This window comes from Neopelma chrysocephalum, unplaced genomic scaffold (genome assembly GCF_003984885.1).
Source record: "Neopelma chrysocephalum unplaced genomic scaffold, ASM398488v2 Primary Assembly neopelma1_25, whole genome shotgun sequence".
Classification (NCBI taxonomy): domain Eukaryota; kingdom Metazoa; phylum Chordata; class Aves; order Passeriformes; family Pipridae; genus Neopelma; species Neopelma chrysocephalum.
In genome coordinates, this window is record NW_020897694.1 from 6,364,029 (window position 1) to 6,390,621 (window position 26,593).

The following is a 26,593-nucleotide window of genomic DNA, read 5'->3' on the forward strand; positions in this document are numbered from 1 at the left end:
ATGACCTATTTATATAAGTTACAGCAACTAGAAGCACTAATTTTTGTACTCTTAAAGATGCAGAATTATGCTTCATGATAAAAACATAGAAGAAACAAATGCACAAAAGTTCGGTTCAAACAGTGGGCAAATAATACAAAAATAATGGAATACAGCTGTGGATTTTTGTAATTAGTACTGTGTTATGGACATGTTATATTAACTCTTCAAGTTGTAATATCCTTTTCATTATTGCCCTGACAATCTGAGCTGAATCTGAGTGATTTTTAGCTAATATTTTGTACATGTAATTACAATGACATATAAAATTCATCTTAATTGGTGAGGCAATCTTTGAGAGAGGACAGTCTGAGAAATATGTTTGCAAGTCCTCTTCCTTCATGTAGGTGTACCATGGGTTAGGAGGCTTATTTTGGTTTAGCACAGTAATTGTAGGTCAGGTTGGTTGCTTTTAAAAGATAGGTCTTTAGCAGTTATTCTGTCAGGTTGTGTTGATGTCTTCTTTTTTTCTATTTGATCTACAAGGCAGAATTGCGTTGTATGAGACAGTGTATTTCTAGGGGCTTTCTCCCTTTTCTCAGGGTAGGAGAAATTGTTCTGGTACTAATGTTTTTCCCCCTTAAATATCTACCTCTTTTGTTCTTAGTAGGTATCTGTGTATCATATGCAAGTGACAGTATTTTCTTCAGAAAAAATATGAATGCTTCAAATGCTTATGATCTTAATATGTAGCTTTATAGAAATGGTTCAGAGATTATACATATTCTGGAAAATAACATGCATTAAAAATAAACATCTTTATTGTTAATATTTTAAGAGTTTATACCGTCCAATTATTTTTTTTAATTTTTTTTTTTCATTTTAAATCCCTGTTGTTTTTACCCTTCGCTGTTTCTTCATGTCTCATTCCTGTTTCCTCTGCGTCTTACCTTTCTGCTTGTTCTCTCTCTCTTGTCCTCCTTTTCTATCCAAGTGTTATATCCTGGAGATGTTAAAAGTCAGAGAACGGGAGGAAGAGCCATAGGAAGCAAAAGCAGAATATGGCTTTAAGGATCTAATATGAAATACTTGTATTATTGGTCCTATATTGTTGTGATCACCTTATGTTTAATAATTGCCTCCGGTGATCCTTACATTTAGTTATCCATGTGTCAACAAAAGCCCACCCGTATTGTGGAGCACATCCTGTCACTGTGTCTTAACCCCTTCTCATGAAAAGTTCCCAGTGGTGCCTTATGCTTCTGGCTGAAGTGAGAAGCATGGAGCAGTTGCAATTTTATCACTTAGATTATTTTTTTTAGATATTAATAAAATAAGACATAAAATCCTGAAAACAATATCAAGAGAATTTTTTAAAGAAAAACTTGGCATGTTATTTATCAGAAATGTCAATATAAGTGGAATATACAACAATGGGTGGGCTGCAGATAGGTTAATTAAGTAGATGATTGTATCCACATACCCCAGAACAATAAAAGAAGGACCATAAAGGCGCCACGCACCATATTTTCTCGTAGCAGTTGCTAATGAATGTAACTGCCCTTTTGCTATTGGACGTAACTGGCTCTAACAGGCTGCATTTTCTCTACAGTTTGCGGTTATTTCAGAAGTTTGACAACTTCAGGATTCTTGTGTGTGGTGGCGATGGAAGTGTGGGTTGGGTCTTATCAGAAATTGATAAGCTCAGCTTGCACAAGCAGGCAAGTGTGCATACTTAGTTTCCTTGCTTATACTGACTAGATTTAATTTTGTGTGCTTACCTTTTCCTTGATTTGGTTCTTTGTCTTATCTCTGTAGATGGGCCAAACTCCATAGTTACTGTTAAATGAAAGTTTTTACTGGTATTAACAGGACAAGTTGTATTGGAATTGCACAGTTTGACTTACATGGTTTAGATATCCTATATAATTAATATTAGTTGATTGAAATAACAAGCATTTGGAATCACTTTTTCTTCTTTGTTCTCAGTAGTAGATTTTTTCCTGTTTGTGTTTCAGTGTCAGTTAGGAGTGTTACCCCTTGGTACTGGAAATGACCTTGCTCGTGTACTTGGTTGGGGAGGATCCTGTGATGATGATACGCAGCTTCCTCAGATTTTGGAAAAACTAGAACGAGCCAGCACAAAAATGTTAGACAGGTAAACCTAAATGTGATATACCATGAGATTCAAATTGTATTTGTTTGGGTTTCTGATGGCCTAAAATCTGTCTTAGAGACTTGGTGTTCGGTCGGTTTGGTTTTTAAGTGCAGATCTTAATCATGAGGGAGGCAGAGATAGCAATGGGGACAGCTCATTAGCATGCTTTTTAAACTGAAGAGTCAGACGAACAAGTGGTTGATGGAACTAGGAAGCATGTTGTCCAAAGACATTCAGAAGGTGACAGTTTATTGCATAACTGATGAAGCTGCATAACTGCCTGTTAAAAGAAGTTGTAAGCATTAAGAAATTGTGTTTTGAGCAGTTTTATGGATTCCATGCATGCTATTAAACAACATTAGAGGTGGCATGTTTATTTAGGAAACACCTGAACTCTCTGTCCTTTGATGTGGGGGAAAAATCACCTTGTGTGCTTTTACTCTTCATATAATTTTCTGAGGCATCAGCTGGGGACAAGATGCTGAGCTAATTTTCTTAGTCAAAATGAGACCTTTCCAGTCCTTGTTTTGCATGATATCCATCCATAGCAGCATCCATAGGAGAGCAGCAATCCCCATTTGAAAAAAGTCAGAGATGCTGATGCTCATGTTGTTCCAATGAAGATCTAGCACTGCTTGTGAGAGGAGTATTTCTTACTCTGTTCCTTTCATAGAATCATAGAATCAACCAGGTTGGAAAAGACCTCTGAGATCATCAAGTCCAACCCTTGATCCAACACCTCTGTCGTTACTAGACCATGGCACTAAGTGCCACATCCAGTCTCATCTTAAAAACCTCCAGGGACGGTGAATCCACCACCTCCCTGGACAGCCCATTCCAATGTCTGATTACCCTCTATGTAAAGAATTTCTTCCTAATATCCAACCTAAACCTCCCCTGGCAGAGCTTAAGACCATGCCCTCTTGTCCTGATGCTGGTTGCCAGGGAGAAGAGACAAACCCCCACCTGGCTACGACCTCCTTTCAGGGAGTTGTAGAGAGCGATGAGGTCTCCCCTGAGCCTCCTCTTTTCCAGGCTAACAACCCCAGCTCCCTCAGCCTCTCCTCATAGGACTTGTGCTTGAGTCCCTTCACCAGCCTTGTTGCTCTTCTCTGGACCTGCTCCAGCACCTCAATATCCTTCTTGAACTGAGGGCCCCAGAACTGGACACAGTACTCCAGGTGTGCCCTCACCAGCGCTGAGTCCAGGGGAAGAGGCACTTCCCTGGTCCTGCTGGCCACATTGTTCCTGATCCAGGCCAGGATGCCATTGGCCTTCTTGGCCACCTGGGCACACTGCTGGCTCATGTTCAGCTCCCTGTCAATCCAAACTCCCAGGTCCCTTTCTTCCTGGATGCTCTCCAGAGCTCAGCCTGTGCGCTGCAGGGGGTTGTTGTGGCCAAAGTGCAGGACTTGGCACTTGGCCTTGTTGAACCTCATCCTGTTGGAATCGGACCATCTCTCCAGCTTGTCCAAGTCCCTCTGAAGAGTTCTTCTGCCTTCCAGCAGATCAATGCTCCCCCCCCCCCCTTGGTGTAATCTGCAAATTTGCTAATGGTACACTCAGTCCCCTCTCATGAGCGTTTCTTTTCTTGCTCTAGTTACAAACACTTGAATGTCATCAAAGGGAAGTTTACTTTATTTTTATGAAATAGAGAAACAAGTCCTTTTTTTATTTTAAGGTTTTCTGCAGGCTACTTGATCATTTTAAATCAAAGTATGTAGAGAAATGCTTGTTACTGATCGTCAGGTTCTGAAAGATTTGTAGATTAAATGATGTTTCCTTTTTTCTGTACTGAAAAAAAGCTCAGTTTCATTTTTCAGTCTAATTTCAGTAGACTTACTCCCAAGGACATCTGCAGTGATTACTTATTCTTTTCAGCACGCTTTGAAGATGTTGCTATTTGTGGTTTCGTACTATCTATGCTGTTGAGTGCTGTCCTTTACCAGGGGAAAAATATATATATATGTCAATGAAGATTCTTCACCATTTTCTTTGTTTTCTTACCTGCCTCCCCTAGTTGAGATGAAAAAATAATGTCACCTTAGAACTTTTTCTCTAGGAAGACGTCTATTTTCCTTTGACTTCTGCAGTTAGTTTCCACAAATTGTTTTATAATGTAAATGTTTTTTTCTAGAAAATCTTTATTGCCTTTATTGAATGTCCCATGATTTTTTCACAAATGAGACTATTAATCAAATCACTAACAAATAATCTGAACAAATTATTACTGTTAATCTCAATTATTTCACCCATATAGTATACAATTAAAAATTAAGCTGCCTTTTTTTTTTTTAACAAGTTATGCTGTGATGTGACAGTGAATTTTCTTTTTGTTAATATGTCGGAGAGAATAATGAGCTGGAAACTTTAAGCTGTTATGTTTCTTTCAGGTGGAGTATAATGTCATATGAACTGAAATTACCAGCAAAGCCTTCTATTCTTCCAGTGACTGCAGAAGAGTCAGAGGAGTGCCAGGTGGACTTTTACTTTTGTTCTGTTGTTTCATGTACTTAACTTGGAGCTTCTGGGCTGACAATACTTGTAATTGAAGCATTTTTGTGATCTGCTAACTGAACTGAATTTATGTCTGTTCATGCTGTGTATCTCAAGTAATTAGCATTTCCAGTTCTGTATTATTTGCCAAGAAGGAATGAAGGTAAGGAGTCTTCAGCAAAACAGTCAGAAAAATTTCTTCCTGAATATATATGTATATTTTAATATGTATTAGAAATTATATATTATATAATTTGTTATGCGAGAATGTAGTATTGTATAATTATGTAATATAATAATACTATATATTTTATATAATTATTATATATGAATATATATTATATATGATTTTGTATATTATAGTATAATTTGGTAGTATGTTACTGTATGATATATATAATATATGTATATATAAATATTTAAAATACATTATATATAAAATCAAAATGTCTGCTATCTTGAGTTTGGAATAAGCATTGAAAAAAACCTCAGCATTCTGGAGGCAAGGGTTGTATTCCTAAAGAAAGAGAGAAGTTTTTTGCAGCTTGAGTTTGATCAGGTGATATGATCCAATTTTCTCTTTGTTCTTCAGAGAGCTTGAAATCGTAAGCATCATCAAAGAAGAGCTTGTACTATCTGATGAGATTTCAATTTTGAGAGAGAGGGAGATGTTTTAATCAAATTAATTGGCATGAAAAGTCTGACTAAAAATGAGAAAATGATATATTCCTAAGAAAACTAATGCATATCAATTTTAGCTCAAAAGTACTTGAGAAGCAATAATTAATCAGCAGGCTCTTGAATAATTTAATAATTCAGGCTCTTTTAATTGGCAAGGAGGTTATAACCTTTGATGGATTGCTGGATATAGAGATGCAAAAAGGCTGGGATTTTAGCAGGGTTGCTTTGCACATAACTCTGCTTCTGGTGTCAGCAACACAGATCAAGGCTTTGATCTTCTCTAATTTTTCAAGACAGTTAAAATTTTCAAGCGCGTCTTCATCATCATTTTGTTCTAGTTATTTCTGGCTTTGAAATTTTTTTTAGCCCTTTCTGAAAAAAGGAGGAACTGCTCTTATAAAACTTCTTTTTTGGAAAACAAATTCTGAAGCCTGTATTACCTGTCATTACTTGAGTACCATTTGCTTTTGAGTACTTTGTTCAATCTCTATTTCAATAGGTTTTTTGCATTGTTTACTGAGTTATTATATTTCAGAAAAATAATAATTAGCCTTACAGCAGGTATTGTATTAAATCACAGTTTGAAAAGCAAATGGAAGTACATATCTGATTCTTCCCCCCCCCCTTTCCTCCAGTAGTTTCAGGAGACTAATTTCACTTGATTTGCAGAAATCTTATACTGATATTTGAAAAACATTAGTTCATTCTTACAGATCAGTGGTTATCTCTTGTTTTTTCCCTTTAAATGAAAACTGTTTTTTTCTCCTAAAATCCAACCTTTGTTGTAGAACTCTGACAAGCGAATCAAAGTGGTATATCAACCTGTTCAAAATCAAGGACAAAAATATGCTAAGCTATTTTAAGAGAAGCCATCAGAATATTTCAGAACTGCATTTATTTTTTATTTTTAGCTTTAGATTTGGAATTTGATTAGAATTTTCTTTAAAAATTGAGGTCTGGATCCATAGCTTTTTTGAGATAGGATATGGTGTGTCAGGATGCATTTCTGATCCATTCCAAATCTTTTTCTGAGTATTTCAGAATTTGTGATTCCTAATGTTCTTGTAAATACTATCTCTAAATGGTTTTCCCCGCGAGGATTGATTGACAGTAAAAAGAAAATTCCAGGTTATAACTGCAAACATTTGATTTTTTTCTTAGTTGATCAATTTGTTTGAGGAAAATTTTGCTTCTTTTAGAAATAAAAGATGTAAGATTGTAATACTTTAGGTTGTTATAAATCTGAGAAGAAGGTACATTTTTTTCTGCCTCATGGACTGTTTTAGCCTAGAAATAACTTACTGTTTTCTCTACAGGAGAAAAAGAGCTGTGGATTAAGTTCTCAGATGCAGTGTTACTTTGAATATTAAAGATCTGGCACATAAAATACGGTATGCAGGTGGAATCTGCACTGCCAGCCACTTGTCCTTGTATTAGATCTGAAATGAAAATCCTGCTATTTTTTGAGGTGTTTAAACTCAGTACTTGGTGTTAAACTGCTGAAATGTGTGGAAAGTGAAGTCTCTTCTCTCTGTTTTCAGATATCTGCTTATGAGGACTCAGTTGCTGCTCATCTTGCAAAAATTCTCAATTCTGATCAGCACTCAGTTGTCATATCATCTGCCAAGTGAGTCAATCAGTGTCATGTACAATGTGTGGGATAAACTCCCTGTGTAACATCATCACCATAATAGCCTTCTGTCTAAGCCTAATTTTCTTATGGCTAGCCCAACTGGCTTGGCTTAATATATCTTGATTTATATCTTTTAGAGTGGATGTGGGGTTTTTCTGCAAAATTTTTGTATGGTGCAGTTGTAATGGATTACTTAATACTAAATTAAAAAAAAATAATCACACAATATTATTATAAAGTGATTTAAAATCACTCCAAATCAGTGTGTGGCTTCAAGATGAAACTTAGCATTACTAATGCAAATATGTGATCTACTCCACATTGCATTTCTTCTGGCTATTTTTTAATGCATACCCATAGGTTTAAGAGGACAAACAGCTTCACCAGTGTGAAGCAGAACTTCAGCTTAGGTAGCTTTATTGTAGCTCTGTCTATATCAGTTCAATCAATAGTGGTCTCAGACAGTAATGGGGTTTTTTTCCCCAAACTGAAACAATTTAAAATGAGAGAGAATTGGCAAATCTCGGACATCATCTGAAACCAGAACTATTCTGTGTATACCTTCTCAATGAAAAAATCTTATCTTTTGCAATGTGCAAAAGACCAAGTCAATAAAATTTCATTTTTAAGGTATACATAGCACAAATAGAAAATAAGGATGCAGGATGTTATTACAACTCCAGTTTCTAAACAGGGTCTGTATCTTGTTAAATCTGTTTAATTTCTGTCAAATAAATGTCAACCAAATGAACAGTATTTGCAATTATCCGCACCTCGTTAGTGAGTTTGCAGTCTGTCTTCAGTGTAGGTAATAAGAACCAAGTCTTCCTGATTCACACAGTGGAAATTCATTGCAGCCACTAAATATGCTTCAGGGTCAGCTATGGTTCAAGAGCACGAGCTGTGTGTGGCCATATGCTTTCATCTAAGTACTCCATTCAAGTCAGTAGATTTTCTCCACAGTTTCTAAGCTCCATCTTTGAATGGGAGTTGGCATGACTGTGTTTGAAGTTATCACAGTGAATGCAAGTTTGCTAAGTACTCTGGTATGGAAGGTGTACAAGCAAGGGAATGGATAAAATCAGTCGTGTTTATTTGAGACAAGAGACTGAGATACAATGTGTGCAAAAGCATAAGCAAAAGAGAGGAAGAGTTTTTGTTTTAAAGCTTATCACTTCAATTTTGCAAGCTATAAAAAGAGTGTCATCTGATTTGCAAGTATGATCACAAAGTTCAGTTTCCAATAAGAATGGTTTATAGCAGTGTGCATATAAATACATTGTCATAAGAATTTAACATTCAAAACATATCTATTTTATTTCATTTGATTTCTCCCCTCTCCTTTTTTTATCTAAAGAATATTATGTGAAACTGTAAAGGACTTTGTTGCCAAAATAGGGAAGACTTACGAAAAACCAATGGAAAATGCAGAGGAAGCTGATGCCATGGCCATTAAAGTAAGCCTATGACTATGTTGAGGTTTAAAGTTGTTGACTTTTTAAAGTTTATAGCTCATGCGTGTTTAATTTTCACATTGCTCCAGGATGCCCAGCCTGGCTTTCATTTCAGCCAGTGACTTTGAAATTCTTCTCTTCTTACTGCATAGAACAGTTATTTCCAAACTGTCTTTAATCTCTGAATCTCTATAAACTGTTTAGACTTTCTTCCTTCGTAAAAGATAAAGTTCATGGTAGCATACATAGAGATGAAAGGATTTTTTTTGCATTAGGAGTTATAGGGATTAAGTTAGCTACAGGAAAACAATGGGATAATGAAGAGTGAGTATGCTGTCAGAATGAAGGAGAGAGAGACCACAGTGCTAAAAATAGTGGTTTAAGCTGCAAAATGTAGAGATCATGTTGCAAAAACATTGGGGGAAAAGACAACAGAAGGATTTAGTATGAAACACATATTTTAGAAAATGAGTTTTTCTTTTTTACTGTTCTAAGGCCAGACAGTGTTGGTTTTCATTCATTTAAGCACAGAAAATCATTTCCAGTGCACCTAGAGAGAGCAGATACTTACTGTTGGCTAGAGTTGTTTGACAGTGTCTGGTTCTTTGCTCTGTGGCAACTAACTTGCTTAAATGTACAACTCTCTTTCAAAAACAACCCAGTGGGTCTCAGTCTAACAGCTGGTCATGTCTCCATGGATCATCTCTCCAAAATGGGGTACTGAGCACCCATAATGCACAGTATGGGCAAACCTCTGGTGGCTTTTTGTGCTGCAAGCCACTAGGAGAGGAGTCAGATCTAATCTGTGCTCTACTTATGTGGCAGGCTGAGTTTAGCATGGTGTGTTATTTTAATCTGAGTGTAGGGTTTTTGTGTTATAGTTGCTCTAATCTGATTGAATGTCACAGAGTATGTCTGAAAAAAAAACAAACATGAAGACCTACTCACAATCTGATATTCCAAAATCTTGAACATCAGTTTGGGTTGTACATAAGGAATTACATAGACTCTAAAGACACCTACAGTTTCAAATATGACCTGGTATCTTAACTCTTGAAAATGTTCACATGTTCACTGTTTTTTTTTTTTTTTTTTGGGGGGGGTGTGTGTATTTTTTTCCACTTTGTTTTAGTGCTCAGAATTAAATGAGAAGCTAGACCTATTGCTCCAGGCTCTTCACACAGAAGCCCAGGCTGCTCCCATTCTCCCAGGCATTGCTCCCCCCATTGTGGAAGAAGAAGCAGAGGAGTTTTCAAGTGAAGAATCCTTTTCTGAAAGTAAAGAGCAGTTAGTGGAGTGTGTCTCAAAGTCTTCCACCCAGAAACTCTTCAAATCAAGGGAACAGTTAATGCTTCGAGCAAACAGCTTGAAGAAGGCTGTGAGGCAGATCATTGAACAAGCAGAAAAAGGTGCACGTCAGCAACGTTTTGATCCGTATTTGTAGAATATGATAGGATCATGATGTTTGTTTGGTTTTTTTTTCTAACTAGAATAAGTTTTCATTATAAAATTTGATTTCTACATTCTTACGTAGATAAAATTATGTGCTTTCTACAAGCTGCAAGGAAAAGAAATGCAGCTTGTTCGAATGTTGATGACTGTCTGCAGGTGTGAGTACTTATGTATGCATGTGTGTGCACATGTGAAAGTGTGCATTTTTTTTAACTATTATCCCCCCACAAAAATTCTGATAGCAAGTCTTTATCAACTGCAGAGAACTGATAGACTCTTTCACTGAATTAGCAATAGAACTCTTTTGTTAATATGTTTTGACTTGAAGCTACCAAAAAAGAAAAGCTGGTTTTCTGTGTATGTGTTTTTTCTTAAAAAATCTTGAAACTTTCTGTTTTTTCTTTTAATAAGCAGTTGTGGATGAGCAGAATGCTCACAGTGAAGAACAAGTGAATCAATCTCCAGTAGAATACAGCAAAGAATTGGATGAATCCAAGGAAGAGGAAAAAGAGGAAGATACAAAGGAACTTGAGTCCCCATCAAGTGAGCAAATTAGGAATGAAATAAAAATATGCAGTCTCCTTATAATTGCATTTTGAGCATAATTGGCTCTATAATTAACAATACTGGCATCCTGTTTCACTGGAAACTAGTCACAAATTTTAATAGATTTTGATAAATAAAAGTTGAAGAAAAAATGAGGGAGATTAGAATGTGTTTGCAAAGTTGAGAAGGTATTTGCTGGGGAGAGAAGTGCCTCAATTAATCTGGTGTTTACACTCACCTTTCTACATGAACCTGAGCAGGAGCTAGAGCCTAGGTAATGGTGGCAATAGCATGTCTCAGTCATAGACATCTTGAGTCCCAAGCTGCATAGTAATTTTAGGAAAACTGCTTCTCAGTGTAGGTGGAAATTTCAGTCTTTGCCATATTATCAAAGTGGACAGTGATGCACTGCAGGTGAGGTCACAAGATGATCTGTGAGACATGGAGAAACAGTGGCAGCTGGTGGACAGCAAAGCCCATCCTCTAGTTACTTCGTGAGCAACTTCTTGTGACAAAATGAGAAAAGTTGTTTGGGATTTGCATCACCCTTTGTTACCCTAACCCACACTAACATCCTCAAAACTTGTTGTCCTCATGAGGCTCTGCTCTGAAGCTCTGAAGCTAGTGCCTGTGTCAGTAGATCCTACCTTAGAAATAAGACATTAGCCTTTTAGGACTTCTCTTAACCCAGAAACTCACATTTTCTCCAGAAATGGGTGTCAGGCTTTCTCCAGTGACTATCTCTTCATTGCTCCATTTCCTTTTCCCTTGGTTAGAGGAATTAATGCATGTTGGTTGTCCTTCTTCAGTAGTAGCTCTTAGAGGATGCTGGCCCTACAGATGACTCAATCCTACTGCCATAACTGTATAATAAAAGAAAAATATACACGTGTAGAAATATATTAAACTCCTTGTTTCTTGGTAGTATAATTTCTGCATTTAATGGGAAGCTGTATTGTTCTTCATATATCTGTGTGAAATAGAGTGCATATTAATGCTGTCAGTGGACGATAGATGTTCAGGGACAAAGCATGCAACATGAATTCAGTTATCTGCATTGAAACATCAGTTTTACTCATTAGAACTCCATTATTTTTATCAAAGCATTCACAGCAAAAGTTTATCTTTATTGCAGTTATTCCCATGAGTCTCATCTGTCAAGTAAATAGCAGCTGCTCTGTTGATATTTCCTGTTTAATATAACTGCCTTGCTCACAAGTACAGAGAGGACAGACTGTGTGAATAGTGTTGTGAATTTTTCAGAAGTATTACGAAAAATGAATGTTAATTTTGTTTTGAGTGTTATAGTTTACCCTCTGAGGATCTTCCTGGTCATTTGATGAGGATAATGTTTTTCCATATGTTAATACCTTCAATTAAATATTTAATAACTCTCATTAGCTATCACTTGCCATTTTTATTCCTTTTCATTTTTTGACATTATTACAGTGTTTTGCCATGCACAGATACAAATTGTTTATGTTGTATTGCTATCATGCAATACTGTAGCATTTTGTGATAACTGCTATGGCTGTTACACAGATATTAAAGTCAGGAGGAACTGTTAGTCCACTTGGTCAGACCTTTTATATAAAACAGTCCAGAAAAATCCGTCCACTTTTCTTTGTCCTGTGTTTAATAATTTCTGTTTGACTTAAGAAGGTTGTCCAGAAAGGTGTGTAATCTTACTCCTGGGATACAAGAAAGTGAAGAATTTGCCATACTGTTCTATGCTAGATTATCATCACTTAAAAAAAAAAAAGTGAATGCACAAATTCTGACCTGAATTGATTTGAACACAATGCCTAAATCCTTGTTCTAGTTATTCCTTCTGTCTCTAGATTTTCTCACTCAGCATTTTTTTTCCATTAATGTCTTCATACATTACACCCACATTATTCTCAGGCTGAGTTATGATTGACATAAACTGATCTGTCCCGCTCCAGCCATTAAAAAGGATATATTCTATCCTTCCCACCACATTCCTGGTGCTGTTTTCCTGCTGTTGTCTTGGTGCTAGTCCTACTAATTCTATTTTTGCTGAATTAGTTTTCATGTTTTGAGAGGAATAGATCAGATCACCTTGAAATAATTTCATTTTTTTTGTTCTGAACTTCTTCAGATGGTCAAGGTTGAAGTTGTCCTAAGCTGAAGTAGTTTTAACATGTGAGATAATTTGGAGCAGAGGTAGCCAAGAAGTGTCTGTCTATGACCATCTGTTGTGTGAAAGCTTTCTACATGCACATGGAAATACTATAACAAAGCATTTGGTAATACCCAAGCTTTCTTCTTTGCGGCACCTATTTCTGGCTGTATCTGATTGGGCTGAATTTCACAAAGATTACTTTCCCCAAACTAAAGGAGGCACTGGCATATTCTCTCAGGCTGCATGAAACAAGGTCTGCCAGGAAAGCAAATTACAGCACCTGAGGTCAGCCTTCTGCAAAGCCTATCCTTCATCACCTCCAGAGGCATCCCAAGGGATAACTCGCCTCACTGAGCCACTAGTTACTCTTTGTGAATATCTTCTCTTTCACCTTAATTTTTTTCCCTTTCTTCTTCCGAGCCTTTGTCAACAACAGTTACATTGGCTACCAAACCTTGCTGCCTGTCAAGATTTTATTGGTTGATCTTCTGGAGAATTTTAACAAATAAGTTAATTATTTTGGGAATTGCCGGTTTGTTTGTTTGCCTGTTTGTTTTTTGTGAAAAAAGATGGTGGAAAACGGATGTCCCCCACTATCTCTCTAACTGCAGAAAACAAGTATGAACATGGCTTTTTCCCTTCCCCTGCAGTTTTCAGTATGGCTGTAAATAAAGATGTCAGAGTTTTGTCTGATGTTTTCATAACCCTGATGCAGGCAGGGGGCCCATTTTAGCTGCTTGAAGAAAATACTGTGGCTGTTGATGAGATATTTCCGTGGCCTGGGTGTTAGAATAGCTATCTATATTAAAGTTGTTATAAATAATAATGTACTATATATCTATATTTATAAGTAAACATAGATTGAATTTAAGTTCCAGTTTTATTATTTCAGTAATATGTTTATAAGAAGCTTACTGCAGCATTAAATACTACTGCATTTTAAGGTGATATAATACATTTATATGAACACATTTACATTTAATACATGTAATAGTTCTGCTGGTAGCTTGAAATATAAATGGGAACTCCTCATGTTGAGTGCTGTGCACACTTGTTCCTTTTAATTTTTGTTTCTCACTTGATCTGTTTCTGAGTTTTCTTTCCTGTATTTAGAAGAAAAACTCTGGTGTGAGGGGGAAGGACATTTGTCATGAAATAGTAACAGATTAAATTAATCCTTTTGAAACATTTTCAGGGCTGTCAAAACTATGTAGTAATGTCATAATAGGTCTAATTAGTGCTCTAACTTTTGCTTCTTCTGCACAGCTAAAACTGCACCAAGATCTCCCGATCGACGTACAAGCCGAGGTATCCATTCTCAGACAGGTTCTTTCTCTGCTCCAGCTTTGGCTACAAGCAAGGAAAACCTCCCAGTACTTAACACGAGGATTATCTGCCCAGGTAATTATGATTTTGAAATCTGCTGTTCCTTACGCCACTTTAATATTGCCTTCCAGTCCCCTGCTTGCTGTCAAATAACAACTTTTACTTCATGCCCTGAATTCATTTGAACCGAGATACGCTTCTTTGCGTTGTATCATATAGGAAGAAATGCTTAATAATGTAGAAGATTTCTGATCATTTGGCACAACACCAGAAGCATTAAAAGTGTTGCATTTGATTCTGGAGGGTGAAAAGTAAAATTCAGGATCTTAGAATGACAGAGTGGTTTGGGGTGGAAGGGACCTCTAAAGATCATCTAGTCCAGCCCTCTGTCATGGATAGTGACATCTTTCACTAGATCAGGTTGCTCAAACCCCCATTCAACCTGACCTTGGACACTTGCAATGATGGGGTATTCACAACTTGTCTGGGCAACCTGTTCCTTTGTCTCACCACCGTCATCATAAAAATCTTCTTCCTTTTGTCCAATCTCTGGAGTCACTCCAGCAGGTTCATGTCCTTCTTATGTTGGGGCTCCCAGAGCTGCACACACCACTCGAGGCAGAGTAGCAAGAGAGCGGAGTAAAGAGGCAGAATCTTCTCCCTTGACCTGCTGGCCACACTTCTTTTGATGCAGTCCAGGATACGGTTGGCTTTCTGGGCTGCAAGTGCTCATTGCCGGGTCACATCTGATTTTTCATCCACCAGTACTCCCAAATCCTTCTATCATTTATCCTGATCAATGCAGGCTGTTGATTAAGATGAAGTGGCTGAGGGTCAAAGCCGTGTGAAGTTCAACCCTCTGAGTAAGAGCTGTCTGTGGATACCTCTCTGGAAGTGAATAACCGAAACTACACAAAGCTGCTGTGTAGTTAAAACAGTAGAAAAAAATCTGTTCTTACCCAAATGCAATTAACAGATGAAAAAAAATCTGTTCTTCTCCAAATTCAATTAATGCTAGAGAACACTAGTAAAAGACTGGGTTAGTTAGCTTTATTAGTATAGTTAAAACATAATGGAACTGAGCTTACATTTTTTCTTTAGACAAATTTAAGAGAAAGCTTTTAGAAAGCTTTTCTTTGTTTACATGCATTACATGGTGTTTTGTAGAATGACATTGATATTAGTCAAAGTAGGTGTGTCAAGGCTGTGATCTTTCCACAAATTAAGTTAAGTCAAACTATGGCTCTAACAGTTGTAAAAATGGTAAGGGTATTCCTTAGGAGTATTTCCAAAGGATAGGACCAAAGAAAAATCATGGACAGTTAGGAGATGAAGATTAAACTAAATGAAAAGCTCTAGCAGTCTTTTTGGATGTAAGGTCACCCGTTTGGTTACTATGTCAGCCAGTGAGTGTTGGCCCGAAATCTTGAATTTTCTTTGTAACTTTCTTTTTCAATGGTGGTACATGAAGAGTCAGCCACTGCACCACAGCATAGCTGCCTTTCTCTTTAAAGGAGCCAGAGACCTGAAAAGATAACCAATATAGATAAAAATTGAGATAGAATCACAATCATTCCCTGTACAGATTTAATGAATTTTGTTTCTCAGTATGTGGCTTATATGTTTGTCTGTTTATCAAATACAAATTGTTTTTTTATTATTTTCCTTCTGGTTTGTTTTGTTTTGTTTTTTTTTTAATCAGGTTTGAGGGCTGGTCTAGCTGCTTCCATTGCAGGAAGTTCAATTATTAGCAAAATGTTGCTAGCAAACATCGATCCATTTGGTGCTACGCCGTTTATTGACCCGGATCCAGATTCCCTGTAAGAAATATTTTTGTTTCCAAATGTACTGTTTTGCTTTACTTTGCTTTTCTTAAGGGCTTTTTTTTTTTACATATTTACAGTCTTTTTTTTTTTGATTATGTAGTTCTTGTTTGCTATCATTTGGCAGTAGACCTCAATGTCTGAAAACAAATTGGATTGTACCATTTAGTTATGAGTAGTGCAAAATTGTTTTGCAGCAGCAGAAATAATAGGAGACATTTGCTCACTTATCCCTTGCTCACTGGGAGGAGGAGGACAGTAGTCTTTCAGAGCTGGGTTTTTCTGCCCAAACCGCCGGTCTGAACGCAAGCTCAGCCGCCAGCAAGATGTTGAAGCAGGTCTGGGCACTTCGTAGTGGAGAAAGAAGAGTGATCCCCTAAGGACTGGAGCAGTGAGGTGGAAATTTTGTGTCCTAAGCTGTCTCTGCTTCTCAGAAGTGGGTGTAGCATTGGCAGAGACTTATGGGTGGTATCTGGGTTTTGGGCTGTGGCTCCCTTTAAATAAAGCCTTGCAATGCCAGCAGCATCAGCCAAACATCTAGCACCAGCAAACCTAACCACAACCTGGGTGCTCAGCGTTGTGTGCTGTTGCTGTCTCAGAGCTGGACCTGGGGAAGCTCTCTCATGGTATTACACTGTTGTATTGGGTATAGCTGAGATAGTGCTGGATGGGGGTGTGGTACAGTTTTTCCTTTGCCCTATGGGAAGTAACTTGCAGTTGCGAAGGAGCTGTCATACAACCTGTCTCTTCAACTACTGGTGGGTTTCCTCAGGGAGATTCAGAGGAAAGATCTTTTAAAATCTCTTGGTTGATATTGTGTTCTGAGACCAATGACAGTCTTGGTCATAGATGGCTGTGTGTCCAAGTTCTGTACAAATGTACACCTAATTATCTCTTTTCCTTTAACAGGGAGGGATATTCAGAAAAATGTGTCATGAACAACTACTTTGGAATTGGGTTAGATGCAAAAATTTCACTAGAATTTAATAACAAGAGAGAAGAGCACCCTGAAAAGTGCAGGTAAAATAATTGTCAGTAACAGAGCCAAGATATTTCCATTCTTTTCTTTTCCTTATCTCTTTATATGAATTTCTTAAATTTTTCTCTTCATACAAATACAAGGCACAATAATGTGTATATTTCAATATGTGAGTCTTGTTTTGCCTGCTTTCAGAAGTCGGACGAAAAACATGATGTGGTATGGAGTTCTTGGCACAAAGGAGCTACTGCAGAGAACTTACAAGAACTTAGAACAAAAAGTTCAACTTGAGGTAAATTTTATTTATGGACAGAATAAGTATTTTTGCTTCCACAGTGTGCTGTGAAGAATGTGGGCTTCTTTTTGAAACCTTTTAGAGTTCTTGTATCAACTCAAGCTGACCTCAAAGGCGCAGTATAAAGATGTGCTATGTAAAAGTTCGTTCTCCAAGTGGAGTTTTTGAGTAAAATGTCAGTACTTAAAGGTCACAAAATACCCAGTATAACATTTCTTGTAATTACCAGGTTACAAAAAAATAATAAATTGCTTAGGTAGGATATATTTCTTAATGTTCGTTGGTTCAAAAGGAAGACCAGGTTTTAAGGGCAACAACAGAAATGGCCATAAAATAAACAGAAGGAAAGAGACAAGGAGTCTTAATTCTTCAGGTTCATTTTAATATATCTGAAATTTTGATTACACGTATAGGGAGAGCACACAAATAATCAAAAATTGCTGACAAAAGAGAGGCGATTATGAATTGCATCACAAGAAGCACAACTACACCAGTAGAGACTTTCCCTAGTAGCCACTCAAAAGAAGCAAGATATTATCACAGCAACAACAAATGCCATGTCTGAACATAGCTAACTATTTTTTGTCTTTTAAGCTCTAACATCAAATCTAAATCTTCCTCATGATACTGGGAACTTAAAGGAGATATAAATGATTACAAAATGCAGAAAAAGACTACAGGATGGTTACTGTTATTTTCACCCAAAGAGTATCTAAGCTGGATTTTGACAATGAACATATAAAATTTCTCTTTTTATTTCATGCTAAGTATTTCATATGGAAGTTCATGATATTTATATGAGGGTAAATTTTAAAGTTGAAAGAATAATTTTAGGTTACTGGAACTCTTTCTCACTCCTCTGGGATTTAGGAGGATTTTGTCCGGTAGCAGCAGGTTGCTGTTAGCTAAGGATTGAGTAATTATCAAAGAATCATGAAGTAGTTAGCAAATATAATAACAGGAAAGAATGTTATGTATGCTGCAGATAGGATTCTAATTTAAGGATTTTTTTAATCTGATTCAAATAAGATTCGATAATATATTCACTGCTGACTTTCCCATAATTATTTTTTAATATTTCTGGAATTAAGCCAGCAAGTAGAAATTTCATATTTAGTGTTGTCTTACAAAATATCAGCCTTATTCAGGAATTGGAGGCAGACCTCCACTATAATACAAACGGCTGTGCAGCATCTATTAATATCACACTGTATTTTGGATACTGTCACATCTTGATTAAAATGTTAAATTCTGTCTTGTTACTGAGATTAAATCATAAAAAGAGCACTAAACACATTCTGGAAATAATTTTGCATATCGTTCTCCTCCTGATAAAGTTGCTACAGATTTTGTCCTTATTTCCTGAGAATTTCTATTTCATTTGTATGATTTAAAAGTCTTTCTGTGGGACTGGCAATGTGCAGTAATATAGCAATCTTCCTTAAAGGCAACTTGACCTCCAACTTCGTGGTCCACAAAGTGACACCTGAGTCCAGCATTTACAGCCTTTTATTTCTAACTTGCTTCAAATCCATGCCTATGGCACTGCTGCAGGACTTCACTTTTGAGTCCCAGTGGAATGGTTTGAGAGCATTGTGCTCACCTCTGCAGGCAGTTGTACTGCTCTAAGTCAAGAGTGATTTCACTGATGTCTGTAAATTTACTCTTGGCTGAAAATAATATGAGATTGACCTATGTCATCCCATGATCGTGTTGAGTAGGACTTGGAGTTGCTTATGGGTTTTGGGAGATAAAGCCATAAGAAAGAACTGAACAGTTGGATATAGGAGCCACCTCTTACCTGCAAAATCAACAGCTCCCAGCCACAGCCAGGGTAACAACTGTAGGGTCAGTCCTAGATTTGTCTTTGCACTTTTGGGAGGAGGGTGAAGTTATTTTTACAAGAAGTCAACAATACATGCTAACACTGACAATTAACCACATTTGTGGCTATTCCCGAAATATTTGTGGATATTTTTGACACACACAAACACTACCCCGAGCTTAATGGATTTACCTAAATAACAAGTCTGTTGCCATTTTGGGAATGCTGATATAGGATGCAAGACTAGTTACTGAATGGGTAAATGAATCTTCTTGTAATGTTCATGACGATCTTACTGTGTGAACTCAGGGAGATTAGTTTCTTCACTGCAAAAAGATTTTTAATCCTTGGTAAACAGACCATGGTCAAAGTGCATGAGGAATTTCATAATAAGAAATGTGAAAATGGTTCTTTGAAGAGTCATGGAACACCACTGCTGTAGATACTACAGCACGTAGATCTACTTGGTTTTCAGCTCTGCAAAAATCAATGCTAAGACTAGGAGAAGAGGTTTGTATTAGAGGTGCTTCACTGCCTGGAGGGAATAGTCTTGTGTCAGACCTATTAATGACTCTGTCCTCCCCTACCAGCTCTGTTGAAGCTTCATGCGTTAATGATGGCTGATTACTTTTATCATATTATTTATAAACTGAATGAGCTTTTATCCATTACAGTGTGATGGACAGTACATCCCTCTTCCAAGCCTGCAGGGCATAGCTGTGCTGAACATTCCCAGCTATGCTGGTGGAACTAATTTCTGGGGTGGAACCAAAGAAGATGATGTAAGTAACGGTAAAGAGAAGTAACCTTCTGGGCAAAACCAGCAATAAATATCAATAGTAGTAGCATATAGTTTGGATAACAACTCTTATTTGGGGAGGCTGTTTCAGTTTAAACTTGTCTTGTTGATTTTTTTTTTAATTGAAAATATATCCCATGATTTTTCACTGTCCATTCCAGCAAAATGTTCATAATGATTTTAGGATTTTTTAATGGTCTATGAGTATTTTTAGACACTGATTTTATAGACAGAGACACAAATAATTTCTCTCTATATTGTTTTACAGACTCCTGTAAATAAGGTTTCTTAAAGCACAGATTCCTCTGTTTGCTATATTCTAACAATAAGCAAGGTAGACATGATAATCACTCACAGTTTATATCTGAATTTTTCTCCTGTTCTTTAAACAGCTTTGTTCTAAAGGATGGTGATTCAGAAAATGGGAACTGATGCATTCACTGACTGATAATTTAGTGAGGGTAGTAAATTGTTTTCTAAGTTTATTTTCAATGACCTTCTAAAATATTTTAAGGTACCTTTCTTCCCTTCTTCCTCTCATCTCCTAAGAAACATTACATTACATGGATACATGTCTTACAACTTGCAGCAGTGTCACTGCTGCTTATCAACTTCATGTACAGTGCAACAACTGTAATTACTAGCAGATTATCCTAATTCTGTGTGTCCTGAATTAGAGTGTGTGAGATCTGAATCACCTAAAACTGTAGTTGCAAACTGGCTTGTGATTTTAATGTAGACAATCCAGGATTTTTTTGCCACAATATTTGGGGTTTCTTGTGAGATGTTAATCCTTTCCTTTTTTCTGTGCATATGTATTAAAAATATGTATATATAGTTTTAAATAATAATATACAGAATTATATTTTTATAATACATATGAACATCTATTATTATTATATATTATTGCATGTTATATATTCTATAATAGATATATATTTGCATACTTGTATATATTCTTTATATATATACACACATGTATAAAAGTAAAAAAAAGAAATGTAAGCATGTTTCAATGTCCTTTTCTTATTTTTGGTATATATTAGAGGATGGCAGTTCTGTTTATATTTGGTGATGGATATCTCAAGTTTTTATATACTCCATGTTCCTATTCATAACTCGAAAGCTGCTCTAACACCTGCTCAGCCCCTGTTCAGGAGTTTTTTTTTCTCCCCAGACTTTCTCAGTGAGAGAGAACTGTCCTAGCTTTCATACTGATATACAGCAAACATGTGTGTCCTGAAGCAGTTTTACTGATATTATTAGTCTTCTGGTGAGCAGATGTGCCAGCCCAGTGACATTTTTGTTCTGGACAGAGTTAGGAGCATAATCCACTGCTTTAGTGCAATCTTGAATAATTGATCCTCAAGAGGTGGTTGTGGTGGTGGTCTGAAGTGCTGCTATTTCTGTTTAACTGGACAAATGAAAGATGCTGCCTTTACAGCTGTGACTCTTGCTGAAACATCAGCAGTGAGCCAAGCAGGGCAGCTGCACCCTGACTGACTTGAGCAGGGCTTGTTAACGCATGTTTTTTGGTGTCCAGAAGACCGGCTGGAAAATAACCTGCAACAGGAAAGGAGTCAATGTTGATCCATAGTGATTGGGTTGCCTTTAAAAAAAAAAAAAAAGGGTGGTTTCCAGTAGAGTTATTACTGGTGGAGAGATGCAGCAGAAGACTGGGTTGTGGTTTTTTTTAGTCCTTTTGCTAAAATGGAAACACAAAATAAGTGACATTTTACAAATGCTTTTTCTTAACCCATACAAGAACTAGCCCTGTAGGTGTCAGTTGCTGGATCAAGAATTCTTCACACTTTTTGCCTTGGAATAACAGAATCACCATCTTTGCTCTTGTCAAGATGTTCGCATACTCATGTGAAAAATTCCATGGAAACTGCAAAAAAAATCAGACAGAGAAACTTTTTGCTTCAAAACACTCTAGAGACAGTAAAAGCTTTTGTTCTTTGACACTTATCTACTCAAGATCCAATCTATCTGTGCAATCCTGGAATGCTCTGATGGGATGTGCCACCTGGATGTGGCACAAACTATGGCAACTATGCTGTGCAGCCCTTTCCCTGAGATGCCCTCCTCAGCCTCCTGGCCAAAGCCACTGCTCACTGCATTGGGATAAAGGCTCCCACCAGCTCAGTGGGCAGTAGGGACCAAACTGCCTTAGCTTGTTCCCCATCCTCTCCCTCTCTGAGCTATTGCTGCAGACACTATTTGGATTACACAGTCCTGGATCTTATTCTTCGCCTCCAGAAAATCTTCTGTCTGGAGGCAGGACCTGACTAGTTGTGCCTTTGAGCTTCTTTAAGGGATTTTCCCCAGTCTGGTCTCAGGTGTCTCTGATGCAGCTTACTCTGCCCAACGTGCCAACTGAGATAGTCCAAGTACTGCTCAGAGAGGTGATCTCTACCCACTAAACTCTTACTGGAGTGATTTCTCCCTATTGCATATCAAGATAAAATGGCCAAGCTTCAAGTGACCTTAGTGTGGTATCATCTGCCAGACCCAGCTGAACTCCAGCCTAAGACTTGTCCTGTGGCTGAATTCCCCAACAGGATACCAGGTGGCAAGACTTCCTGTGCTTTGTGTGAGCTTGTGGAAATTCAGCATGTTGGCTAGATAGGAGGATATTTGTTCCATACAGAAGCAGTTTTTGTATTTACAGTGGATAATTACATACAGCAAAAAAGAGATCCTCTTCAGTGTCAAAGCTGTGTTAAACAAAGCAGAATGTGGACTCAGATGTTGGTTTCCAGAAAATTCAGAATATAAACAGATAAGCACTTCTGAGAGGAAAAAGACATCATTGCTTCTCTTACCTTCAAGAACCTTTTAGATATTAAGTACATTAATCAAGCAGAGATTTGAATTGGCCTTTCATCTTGCCTTGAAAAACATTTCTTAATCTGCATGCTGAAACATGTCATCCTCCCTATATAAGGATATGCCTTGTCATTCAGATATTTGAAATGCTATTAGCATTGCTATTTTACAGTAATATTTGGCTATTGTCTATGGTGTCTTACTCCCATGACTTTAGAGACAATGTAGTTATTCTGCAGTAAATAAGATAGAGCATTTAAATGTTGAAAACAAAACTGTAAATGAATCTGTGTTTCACTGAACATGCAATCTAAGCACTGGATTTACCATCAAAATTTCTTTGCAGATATTTGGGGCTCCATCGTTCGATGATAAAATCTTAGAAGTTGTTGCAGTATTTGGCAGCATGCAGATGGCAGTCTCAAGAGTCATCAAACTGCAGCACCACAGGATTGCTCAGGTCTGTGTCTCACGTGGTTACCAGCAGTTTGGGATGCTGGCAAGTAGTGGTAGTTTGGATGACCACGACGCTATACGTTAATAAAGCGCTGACATTGTTTTGTTTTTAACGGGCAACAAATTGTCTTCAATGATGAATGAAGTATAAAAGTCCTTCATTCTTGAGACAGTCCCAGAGGGAAGCCACAGCTCCTAGTAATCAACAGATTTCAGGTGGCCTGTCAGTTTCATTAGTATTCATTGCTCTGTAAAATAACGTGTCTGTTCTTTTCCAGTGTCGGTCAGTAAAGATCACCATACTTGGTGATGAAGGGGTTCCAGTGCAAGTTGATGGAGAGGCATGGATCCAGCCCCCGGGAGTTATTAAGATCATACATAAAAACAGAGCTCAAATGCTAACACGAGACAGAGTATGTTGCAGAAAGAGATACCACGGCTAACATTGGTTTCTGTGATAACTTGATTCAGTTAACAAAACAGTGCTTACAAAAATATTTTATAACTATTTATATAACCCATACAATTACTTACAGTTATATAATTTCTATAATGAGATGAATAGAGAATTATTCTTTTGTATAAGTGGCAAAGCTTTGTTAACTTTTATTGGTTTTATTAGTGCTATTCCTGTATTCTTATTCCTACATAGTAAGAATGGTCAAAATTCCTTCCTTCCTTCCTACCTGCCTGCCTTCCTTGCTTCCTTCCTTCCTTCCTTCCTACCTGCCTTCCTTACTTCCTTGCTGCCTTCCTTCCTTCCTGCCTTCTTGCTTGCCTTCCTCCCTCCCTCCCTGGAAGTTTTAGCACAGTTGCATAAATACAAAAGTTCGATAATGTCCATTCTCCAGAATGTCTTTTTGCACATTTCTCTTCTGTCTCTCTCTGTCCTACTAATCCTCCCTCTGTCCCGTGATCCAGTCTCAGATAGAAAAGACACAAGCAGAACGTAGTCACAAAGCCACTTGTCTAGGATTATTGTGTGAAGGGTGTAACTGCCCCTCAGTTCTCCATCCACTGACTAGATCTTGAATTTAGGGTGGAGTTAATGGAATTTGAACTCTAATTTACTAAATTTGTTACTTTTCCCCACTGTGTTTAATGTTTGAATCCAGTATTAATTTCAGATTTCAGTCTAGCTATCTGCACAAAATGTGCTTGCATTGGAGAATCACAGAATCCTTGAATCATTTAGGTTGGAAAAGACCTCTAAGATCATTGAGTCCAACCATTATCACTGTCTTTGTGTTATTATTGTTTTGGATGACACATTTTGAGGATAACAGGGAGGAGATAGAAAACAGCTTTCGGAAGTGACTTATTCTCTATACTAAGTTTTAAAAAATTAAATGTAAAATTATTATTTTTATAAAATTATATATTATATAAAATTAAATAAAACAGTTGTTTGTTTGTTAAAATAATTTAAACTAAAATATTATATAATATAAATTAATATAAAATGTAAAATAAAATATTTTAATGAGTAAGAATACTCCAAGTGCTGTGAACTGAATGTATAATTCATTTTTATTAGGCCTTTGAAAACACCCTGAAGTCTTGGGAAGACAAACAGAAGTATGATTCCTGTAAACCTGTCATTCGATCTCCCTTGTACCCTCAGCAAGCTGTTGAGTTGGCTACAGATGAAGAAGTTGCACAGATCCAGCTGTGCTCACAAGCTGCAGAAGAACTTATTACCAGGTACAGTAAAATTAATAAGTTAATACACAGACTTAAAAGTGTATATTTTTCCTGGGTTTTGATGAATGTTTCCTTGCCACTATATCAGTTATTTCAATTTTAAAATTTTATTTTATTTTTAAGGCTCAACTTCTTTATGTATTCTTTTGTTATGAATTTCTTTAATTTTATTTGTGTGTGTTTGTGTTGGACTTTTTTCATGTGAAAACCAACTTTCTGAAGTAGCACTGTAAATGGAAAACTGGAAAGGTTCTTTACAGAGATTGAACCCTATCATTTTGTGCAAAAGCAAATATATATTTATTAAAAAAAACACCTTTAGAAGTCAACTTTAGAAGTCAGCAGGATGAGCACTTCAGTCATTTATCTGGGTTGAGATGATACTGAGCTGATGGTATAAAACTGATCCCACAGCCTTGCTTATTTTCAGGAGGTACTTTCATCCTGAGATGCAAGTAGTTTAATAAAGAAGACACTTCCATTTTCAAAGAAAAATGAAAAAAAACCCTGATTTTTTTAAAGAAAATATTAAAAAAAAAAATAGAACAGTTTGTAAAGCTGGTATTCAGTTCATCATTATAACAAATTATCTTTATCATCAAAATCACTGATAATATAAGAAAGGAATTGAAAAGCTACATACTCTTTTTATACTGTACTGGTGACTTAAGTAGACATAGAAGAATAATTTAGTGTATCAGTTACCCAAAGTGAAGTTTATCTGAGAGCTTAAAAACTTTACTGTTCTAGATATGGTCCAGAGATTGTAATTACAACTGGACCTCCCATAATCTTGAATGATTGCAACCAATTTTCATGTCACATCTGAAGGATATGCCTTGTGAAATAGGTGTAATGATTTTTAAGATAATTTCAAGTAAGTTATTTTAATGTGCTAGAGTTTTCCTCTATAGTTATTTGAATTAATAGGCCCAATGTTTTTTGGTACCTTTTTTGCATAGCACTAGTATTCTAAGACATATAAATGTGGCTCATTATTTTGTAGCAGCATAAATAATCTGTGTGATGGATATTTTTTATATGAGGTGCTGTATTGCTTGAAGAGATACTTGCCTTTCAACTTTTGTTATAAAGGACTATATTTATTTAAAACTGTTTTGTGAAAGATATATTTTTGGATTTTCTCATCTGATAATGTTCTGTACTTAAGAATTACTCTTTAAAGAAATAAAGAAATATTGAAATATTCTCCTTTTTTAATACTTTTGTAGGATCTGTGAAGCAGCAAAAATACATGGCCTCTTGGAGCAGGAGCTTGCTCATGCTGTTAATGCATGTTCACATGCATTAAATAAAGCCAACCCAAGGTTTCCTGAGGTAAAGGAACAACAGAGATTTATGTATAAGTAAATAAGCTATAATATGTGGGTGCACAAGCTTGTGGCACCGTGTCTGTATTGTACTCCCTGTGCCCATATTAAAACAAGTTGCATGAGAAGGCAGAAGATGAAGTTTCTGTGTTCATCAGTGTCCTCCCCAGCTGATACTCTTAGGTGAACACTGGACATTGGAAAGGGACATTAATGACACTTAAAATGCAGACCTTCTGGGTGTGATTGCAGGGGGGGTGAATAGTCGAATGAGAGATAGGGAGTTTGGATTAGGGGCATAGTAAGGGTATGACTGTTGCCTTTTGGAAGCAGTCAAGAATTCGCTTCATCGGCAGTGGTGGTCCACAGCAAAGGGTGCTCCTCCAGAAGTGATGCAGCAGTGCTTATTTAATCAAGTGAGGTGGTGCAAACAGCAAAAAGAATTGGCAGAGTAAGCTCCCTTCTGCCTGCAGACAACTATGTAGGCATGTCCCTAAACAGAGAGTGGAGGCATGACAAAGGTTGAACTAGTTCTATTACTACATAAAGGTCAATTTCTGTGGATGCTTTCAGAGAAATTTTCATGCTTAATTGCTATTCAAGTGCTATGCAGAGAATGCGAAGGGGCTGAGGGGAAATGCATTTCCTCTTTCCTCTCTTCCCACTAGACAATCTAGG

At 36.9% G+C, this 26,593-nt stretch overlaps 1 protein-coding gene across 5 annotated transcripts in view; it reads left to right on the forward strand.

Annotated features, from left to right (window-relative positions):
- Positions 1-26,593, forward strand: part of DGKH (diacylglycerol kinase eta) — a 170,024-nt gene that overhangs the window by 118,548 nt on the left and 24,883 nt on the right. For all 5 annotated transcript variants that reach the window (XM_027674297.1, XM_027674298.1, XM_027674299.1 and 2 more), the window contains 16 exons: positions 1,592-1,700; positions 1,998-2,137; positions 4,531-4,615; positions 6,856-6,941; positions 8,305-8,404; positions 9,534-9,810; positions 10,268-10,396; positions 13,812-13,946; positions 15,574-15,691; positions 16,604-16,714; positions 16,869-16,965; positions 19,468-19,575; positions 22,771-22,884; positions 23,159-23,293; positions 24,418-24,584; positions 25,817-25,922. In XM_027674297.1, coding sequence (XP_027530098.1) covers positions 1,592-1,700; positions 1,998-2,137; positions 4,531-4,615; positions 6,856-6,941; positions 8,305-8,404; positions 9,534-9,810; positions 10,268-10,396; positions 13,812-13,946; positions 15,574-15,691; positions 16,604-16,714; positions 16,869-16,965; positions 19,468-19,575; positions 22,771-22,884; positions 23,159-23,293; positions 24,418-24,584; positions 25,817-25,922 — 2,017 coding nt within the window. The remainder of the gene's footprint in view (positions 1-1,591; positions 1,701-1,997; positions 2,138-4,530; positions 4,616-6,855; positions 6,942-8,304; positions 8,405-9,533; positions 9,811-10,267; positions 10,397-13,811; positions 13,947-15,573; positions 15,692-16,603; positions 16,715-16,868; positions 16,966-19,467; positions 19,576-22,770; positions 22,885-23,158; positions 23,294-24,417; positions 24,585-25,816; positions 25,923-26,593) is intronic.